The sequence below is a fragment of the Polyodon spathula genome, chromosome 18 (genome assembly GCF_017654505.1).
Source record: "Polyodon spathula isolate WHYD16114869_AA chromosome 18, ASM1765450v1, whole genome shotgun sequence".
In the NCBI taxonomy this organism is placed as follows: domain Eukaryota; kingdom Metazoa; phylum Chordata; class Actinopteri; order Acipenseriformes; family Polyodontidae; genus Polyodon; species Polyodon spathula.
Genome location: NC_054551.1, coordinates 5,790,812 through 5,799,258, shown reverse-complemented (window position 1 = coordinate 5,799,258; position 8,447 = coordinate 5,790,812). Strand labels below are relative to the sequence as shown.

The following is an 8,447-nucleotide window of genomic DNA, read 5'->3' as shown; positions in this document are numbered from 1 at the left end:
TTTCAGTCACAGCACTGGAAAGTAGCCTTGCGATTATAATCATCTTCTTCTTTAACCAATCTGTTCCTTGCAAAAGCAATTAAGAAATGAATACCTGATTTCTGCCTTTCTTTCTCATGGCTCTTATGAATTGGCATAACAAATTTAATATGAATATAATCGTCAACGTTGGCTCCCTCTTTTTTTAGTATTCAATCCCTCGGCTATATAACATTCAACTAAGAACCTGTTAAAGCCAAACTAGTTGCCAGCTTCAGAAAGGTCACAGGGTTATTTTAACTCCTTATGAACACAAGCATCAAGACACAATGTTAAAATTAAGATTTGTTTTTATTCTGATTTAAATATATTTAAATACATTTTCTGAGGAAGGTTGGTGTATACAACATATGCAATTACACTTTTCAGCAATATATTCCAAAGGTTGTATAACATGCTATGGTGGGCAAATCTTCCAAAAAAAAAAAAAAAAAAAAAAAAAAATCCAGCTCAGGAAAGGACGACACCCTGGAATTCTAACAGGAGAAACGGGAGAGGAAATGTTACTATAATACTACTACTACTACTACTACTACTACTACTACTACTACTAATAATAATAATAATAATAATAATAATAATAATAATAATAATAATAATATCTGGTTTGCTTTTTCTGTTGCAAAAAAAAAGGCTACATACTTTGCCTACACTATCTCACTGACAACTTCTAATAATGACATACTTACAGAAACACATTGATCACACATTAATCACATTTCTAATGGGAATTAAACCCAGTCACTACAAGTAGCACAGCCTCCTGTCTTGAAATCAATCAATCAATGAATCAGTCAATGACTGAAATCTACCTTCAGCTCCAATCATGCCATCGTCATTGTCGTCTGCAGCTTTCAGGAATGCCTTGATCTCGGCTGTGGTCAGCAATCGTGCAGAAGGGGAGAACTTCTGAAGAAAAAACCTGCAAGGCACAAAAGCACACATGATTTCACATGCAGTGCACTGGAAACACTTTCTGAACCAACTATTACACCTGGGCACTTACTAGAATACATCGCATTTCAATTACAGTGGTGCAGTAACACAGCTTGTGTCAGGTCAATAGCTTATGAGCTGTTCTGATGAAAAACTAATAAAGCTTGTGTGTGTTCTAAACAAATGTGTGTTTTTAACACTAACTAGCTTGTCATGTAGAACTTTAAATTACAGATCATGAATAGTTGTGTAATTACATTGTTATAAATGGGCAATGGATTTTGCTCTCTATGCTTACAGGATAACTACCATGTACCAGTCTGAAATATTGGTAATCACTCTGTTGTAACCACATTATAATATAGTTATAAGGAAAACGAACAGGATAGTTGCAGTCCAATAAGCCGAGTATTACACAGATCCAAAGTAGTGGGAATCAATGGTTGGATTGTCTGTGTGTGTGTGTGCGTGTGTGTGTGTGTGTGTGTGTGTGTGTGTGTATTCAATTGAAACAGTAAATCTGCTAATAATGCTATAGTTTTTTGAGCATTTCATATATAATTTGGAGCTGCGTGTACACACATGAGATCTTATAGATCCTATTCCTGTTGCACAGATGCTGTTAAATCCACAGGACTATAGGATCTTAATCTCAGTTTTTTTTTTAATTACTATAAAGAGGCTGACTGAACCCTATAGTCTGAATCAGTAAGATGTCTTGGTGAACGTTTACTTCAATTCATCTTCCTCAATGAAGCCGCTCTGGTCGGTGTCCAGGATATAGAAGACTTCCGTCACCTCTTTGGGGGTTTTCTTGCGCAGCCCGCAGAGCTGGAAGAATTTTTTAGGACTGAAGCTGTCTGGAGCTGCACAGGAAAAAGAAAAATCTGTATAATAAATACTACAAGAACACAGTCTTTATAAAGTATTGATTATTCCAACCCTACCTTCCTTCCACACAGGACTGCCAAATCTTTAAGACTTGAAGAGTATACTTATAACAAAATAAATGTGTTTAACACCTAAACGTTTGGGTTTCAGTCACCCTAAGAGGATATTGTCAAAGCTGTTGTGCGTAGTTATCACTGTTTGTAGTTATCTAGTATTATCTGAATTGCATAAAAATGTTAATCCTTGCAGTACAACAAAATAACTGATAAAATAAATTACAGACTAGAGTAAAAAGGGTTGATTGTTGTAAGTGTAAATGAACACAGAAACAACACAATATTAAGTTATTGGTACAGCAACTCTATGTTCTGGTATGGATGATATAGGTCATCTAGATTATATAGGCTTCACATCCTACTGTTACCTAAATAGAGTGTTTTTTTTTTAATCTCTAATCTCTGATCCAATTTTCTTTTCTATCTCTTATCCACCCATCCATCCATCATCTGTTTTCATTCAATCATTCACTTAGGCGTCCATCTACTCATCCACAAATCAAACTTTGTCAGCATATTATAGTCTAAACATCTGTCAATATATTATTTTGCATTTAAATAGTCATAACATGGGTATGCAATACCTTGGCAGTCTTTCAGGGCATTAGCGATGTCAGCAGCAGAGAGAATGGAAGTGAGAGACATTTTAATCCTGTTGAAAGAAGGGACAGTTTATTGTATTTTTATAAAGTGATCTGTAAGTGCGGATCAGAGATTGAGTGATTATACACCCTAACCCTGCATATTTTAATGCTGCCTGATTCAGTAGCTTTATTTGTGCATATACACACACACACACACACACACACACACACACACACACACACACACACACACACACACATACATACACTACTGGTCAAAAGTTTTAGAACACCCTCATTTTTCCAGTTTTTATTGAAATTTAAGCAGTTCAAGTCCAGTGAATAACCTGAAATGGTAAAAAGGTAAGCGGTAAACTGCCAGAGGTTAAAATAAAAGTTTAGGTTACCAAAAACTGAAAAATAATGTACATTTCAGAGTTATACAAAAATGCCTTTTTCAGGGAACAAGTAATGGGTTAACAACTTATAGCTGTTCTGCAGCAATGGAAGTAAATTAAGCCTTGAAAGTTGATTCAAACAAAGTTGATGCTAACAATTCCTACAGGTGTCCCAACTTTTGTTGATTACTTACAAACCCTCTGTCTGTATAAAAGCAGTGTTGGAACAGACTGTGTTATTACACACTCTTAAGCATTATTTGGACAGTATTGTACTGCAGGAAGTAATATATTGCTATGTGGCAAAGTGCCCACCCCTGTGTGTATTTTGTGTTGTGTGTTAATGTTGGTGTATAGTCATTGGTACAAGGGATATAAACAGGTCTGTGTAACACGAGTGTTTAAAATGTATATTTGTATTTAGGCACGAGGATTGTACAGCACTTCACGTGCAAGTAAAATGTAATATGTGAGCAAGGGGAATTGCACTTTATTAATTCACGTGCAGTTGTCCCGCGACTCCAATTGAATGATTGATTAGCAATCGAGTCATGGTACAGCTGTATAAAAGCTACATGTTTTCACCCACTCTGGGTTGGGTGTTCGGTGAGTGGAGAACGGGCTTGGAGACGGAGGTAATAAATAACAAAATAATAATGTAAAGTTAAAATATCTGCTCACCGTGTTTTGTGTAGTGTTAGTCCATTTTGTTTGTCTCTTTTGTTTTAGCGAATGTGCCGTGTCCTGTGCTTTTGTGTTTGTTACAACCGTTTATTTTATGGCTGTCTGTTCATTTATTAAGTGCTGAGCGAAACCATTCGCTCAGCTCCACCAAACTCCACCTCTCTCTGTCGTTTATTTCCTGTTTCTGGTCTGACGTCACCCACTGCAGCCATCTTTGTGACATGCTATCATAATGGCAAGAAAAAGGCAATTAACAAAAGGAAGACAGACAGACCATTATAACCTTAAAAGTGTAGGTCTTTCCTTTAGAGAAATTGCAAAGAAAGCCAAGGTGTCAGTGAGTATAGTTTCCTACACCATCAAAAGGCACTTAGAAACTGGAGGAAACTCTGACAAGAAGAGGTCTTGCAGACCCAAAGCCTCAACAGAATCAGAAGACAAGTTTCTGAGAGTCAACAGCTTGCGTGATAGGCGGCTCCCAGGACAACAGCTTCAAGCACAGCTTAACACTTGTCGAAGTAAGCAAGTCTCAGTTTCAACTGTGAAGAGAAGACTTCGAGCTGCAGGTTTGACAGGTCGAGTGGCCGTAAGAAAGCCATTGCTAAGATGGCAAAATAGGATAAAGAGGCTTGCCTGGGCCATGAAGCACCGCCAGTGGACTACTGAAGACTGGAAGAAGGTTTTATGGGCTGATGAATCAAAATTTGAAATCTTCGGTTCATCACGCAGGGTTTTTGTACGCTGTCGAGTAGGCGAAAGGTTGGTTCCTCGGTGTGTGACACCAACTGTCAAACATGGAGGAGGAAGTGTGATGTTCTGGGGCTCTTTTGTTGGATCCAGAGTCGGCGACTTGCACAGAGTGAGTGGCACCCTGAACCAAAACGGCTACCACAGCATTTTGCAGCACCATGCAATACCCTCTGGTATACATCTAGTTGGTCAGGGGTTCATCCTACAGCAAGATAATGACCCAAAACATACCTCCAGGCTATGTCAGAACTACCTTACAAGAAAAGAACAAGACGGTAGGCTTCAAATCATGGAATGGTCAGCACAGTCTTCAGACTTAAACCCCATCGAGCTCGTTTGGGATGAACTGGACAGAAGAAAGCAAAGCAACCTACAAGTGCAACACATTTGTGGGAACTTCTGCAACAGTGTTGGGAAGAACTTTTTGAACAATATTTGATTTCCATTGTAGAAAGAATGTCATGAGTGTGTTTGGCTGTTACATCTGCAAAAGGTGGCTACTTTGATGAGTCAAAACTTTAGATTAAATTTTGTTAAACAAAATGATTCCATGATTTCTTTTTTATCTTTACATTTTTTATTTGTTCTATGTTTTAATTTCAGTGTACATTTAGACATTAAACTGTGTAAATTTCAATAAAAACTGGAAAAATGCAGGTGTTCTAAAACTTTTGACCTGTAGTGTGTGTGTGTGTGTGTGTGTGTGTGTGTGTGTGTGTGTGTGTGTGTGTGTCTATATATATATATATATATATATATATATATATATATATAGTATATTATATATTTAAACATGTAAAACATGTATCAACTTTCTTAGTAGTTAACGTAGCAACTTTTTGGATTGGTATAGTCTACCTGTGTTACAAAACCAACGAGTCTATATAGAACAGTCCTTATTTACAGTGAGACAGTGAAAGCAGGTAAAGTGGGTCCACAAATGAAAATATTTCTTAAAACAGCAGCAACTGCAATATATATACAATATATACTACATTATATTCCCCTCGATTTTTTTTTTTTTTTTAATTTTTTTTTTTTTTTTTTTTGGTTTTTTTTTTTTTGCACATACAGTGCAAATAACCCAAACTGGACTGATACACAAATAAATTCACCGGTACCATATTTGTCACTGTTTTAATATTGCATACAAAATACATTATACAGGAAACATTCCTCGGATACCTGAATGAAGACACAAAATGAAGAAAGAATGCTCCACCACTCCAGCGCACAGGGAATACAGATACAAACACACAGCACAGTATCAGAACTTACCTGCTCTGGGGGTTTGCTGAGTCTAAAAAGCGGAGGAGCTCGGACAAGTCTTTGTGGTGGCTATTCTTTTTCAACCTTGCTTTATATAGGTTTGATTGTAATGGCAATAGGCAATACTCGAGTTACCGTGCTGTGTATCAAATACTTGCTCCGAGACCAGACTCAAATTTCTTATCTAACTAATTAACCGGTACTATTTATACCACCATTGGGCTGTATGCAGTTTAAGATTTAGTACAGAAATACGCTTGTTTAGTTTGTTTCGTAATAATAATAATAATAATAATAATAATAATAATAATAATAATAATAATAATAATAATAACTATGATGATGAGTATTATTTTAAAATCGTAATTGTTTTATAACGGTGTTCAGGAATAAATGAAAAGGTTATTTTGAGAATGTACTTTTATTTCGAACAAACATCTCGCCGAGTAAAAGTATAGGCAAAGTATATAATCGTAAGCGACCAGTGATGAGTTGAACCACCATAGCCTAAAGCATAAATGCATAAATGCATATAGTCTCTAACTGGGCTGGTTTCCAGAAAGCTGGTTTCACGGACCCCAGTTAGCACTAATCTTGGAATACTTTATCTAAATTAACATTAGGAAGTCCAAGATTAGAGCTAATATGGATCCGTGAAACCAAGCATTAATGTGGATCTTCTTTGTGGCCGCAAGAAGCGCTGCTGTCAGTACCAAACTAGACTGCGTTTAACTGATGATGTAATCAAACCATTGGAACACTACAATAATTTGAATTAATAATGGTACTGACGTTAGTTTAAGCAAGTGGGTCAAGCTTGGACTCGTGCATCAATTGGACTGAATTTGATACTGCACGCTGCAGCTGAGCCTGGGTGTCAACTTCTTATTGTCAATGTATATAAATTTGAATAACTGTATATAATTTGAATAAACTTTAAATAACAACCTCACCCCCCCCCCCCCCCCCCCCCCCCTTTTTTTTTTTTTTTTTTTTTTTGCTTAATTTGTATTGCCTAAAAGCTATTGTCTGATTTGATACCTAACGTGTTCTCGTTTTTTTTTATATGCCTATGCTCTGTAAAATGAAAACTGGGTTTAAGCTTCAGGTTTGTGAGTTTTAAAAAGCGTTAAAAAGACTCGAGCATTGAGAGAACCACATTCGTTGTGTTTGTTATTACAAACCTGCATTTATTTATTTATTTTTATTTTGTTATTTTATTTACCGTGCATAGTTACAGCGAGTCTCTGGCTGCCTGCTTGGAAACGAAGCGCGCCTGCGAGAAGCGAGAGAAAAATCAAGCAGGTCACTAAACCCGTTTGACAGCGGGGTCACGAAATCCAACAGAGAGCGTTTTCACAGCAAAGCTGATGACGTTGCGCATTGTAATACTTCGAGAGCTCTCCTGTTACAGCAATGATTTATTCATTCGCATTTGATCGCTGCAGTAGATCATTACATCATCGCAGGCTTGCCGTGGTTACCGAGAATTTCAAAACAGCAAACGGGAATCAAAAGCAATGATCTTATTGCGAGGCTAAGGCATTACGCTCATTTAACATTGTGGGTCCCATTATTAACTGACTGAATCGATGATTTTAGGGTTGATTATAAGCACCAGCAAATTAGTTTTGAAACGAGAATAAAATACTCTTTAAAAAACTAATCAAGTCTAACGAAAAGTAGTGTTTTATTTTCTAAAGACACTGGAACTAAAGGTGCTGGGGGTACGGTAACACCCCCTGGCTTTGCATGGCTTCCATTACAGTTTTGTTACAGTTTTGTTACAGTTTTGGTCGATGGCTTTCAGCACCCCAACTTTAAAAATGGTTCTAGTGCCACTGGTAAGAAGCATCTATAAACACGTTATTAAAGATAATTATGCTTATTAACAATATCAAAAATGACTGTAATACAATATTGAAGCCACGGTACAAATATGAAACGCTAACAGTAAATACACAATGAAAAACTCAAACTATCTTATATTTTCAATCATCAAACATGTGATCTGCCCATTCCAGTTTCCTGCGTCTTTCAATGGATCGTTTTGCCACACCCAGACCAGAAGGCTGAAGACGCGTGCTCTGAACCTACACGCTAAATACAGAGCCCAATAGCTGAGCTGGCAATGCTCCAATTACACCAAAGGGATAAACGAGGAATTCTGTTAATTGAGCGTTAAACCATTTCATGTAGAGTGCCCTTAAACAACTCTGCTAGAAGCAGCACATCCCAATCAGACTGATACGTTGGTTTTTATTACAGTTACTAGTGTGGTTTATTTATATAGGCTAGTAGGTTATACAGTTTATAACACTATAATGTCATTTTTGTTACATGCAACTGTCACATTTTGTATGAGTTGTGTGGTTTGTATTGCAGGGAACCCTAGCCTGAAGAGACATGGTGTGGATTAGAAAGTGGAAAACATGTACCTTTCCAGAGATTCAAGCGCCCTCTAGAGAAATAAACAGATATAACAGTATTAGTTTAAGAGTCAGTTTTAGAATGAGTCAAGAGGCAAAATCATAACAACTGTATCGTTTACAATTCAACTTTTGTTCCACATGTTTGCCACATTATTTATTCTCAATGTTAATATTTTTCAAGAAAGGGGTGTTACTTTCAGAACATTTTATTTAAGAGTCCCACTCTTATTTCGAGGAATTATTATTTTTTTTTTTAATCACAGTTTAGCTCAGTGGAAGATTACTGTATAAGAGAGTTGTATGTATTTTGAGCATTATCGAGCCCATGATTCACAATGAACTCTATAGTCTTTCAAATGCGTGTTTGATGAGCCAAGAAAGCAATCATAGAAATAGGAAGATACAAAA

The 8,447-nt window shown here is 36.7% G+C and overlaps 1 protein-coding gene across 2 annotated transcripts; it reads right to left on the bottom strand.

The window, feature by feature from the left end:
- Nucleotides 1-361: 361 nt before the first annotated feature.
- Nucleotides 362-5,717, bottom strand: LOC121330653 (parvalbumin, thymic CPV3-like). Of its 2 annotated transcripts, XM_041277336.1 has the most exons (5): nucleotides 5,617-5,717; nucleotides 2,507-2,574; nucleotides 1,709-1,841; nucleotides 852-961; nucleotides 362-515 (listed from the first exon to the last, which is right to left on the bottom strand). In XM_041277336.1, exons 2-5 carry the CDS (start codon nucleotides 2,565-2,567, stop codon nucleotides 490-492), a joined length of 330 nt encoding a protein of 109 aa, XP_041133270.1. In that variant the 5' UTR covers nucleotides 2,568-2,574; nucleotides 5,617-5,717; the 3' UTR covers nucleotides 362-489. The 2 variants fall into 2 exon arrangements, with proteins under 2 accessions (XP_041133270.1, XP_041133268.1); XM_041277334.1 differs by lacking the exon at nucleotides 362-515 and having other exon boundaries at nucleotides 799-961.
- Nucleotides 5,718-8,447: the final 2,730 nt, after the last annotated feature.

What these genes read in the sequence shown, in the direction of transcription:
- LOC121330653 (XM_041277334.1), bottom strand. Translation starts at nt 2,567, where the DNA reads ATGTCTCTCACTTCCATTCTCTCTGCTGCTGACATCGCTAATGCCCTG. An exon ending in TGCCCTGAAAGACTGCCAAG is followed by an intron (nt 1,842 to 2,506) that starts GTATTGCATACC and finishes TTTCCTGTGCAG; the next exon opens with CTCCAGACAGCTTCAGTCCT. An exon ending in ATTGAGGAAGATGAATTGAA is followed by an intron (nt 962 to 1,708) that starts GTAAACGTTCAC and finishes TGTGCCTTGCAG; the next exon opens with GTTTTTTCTTCAGAAGTTCT.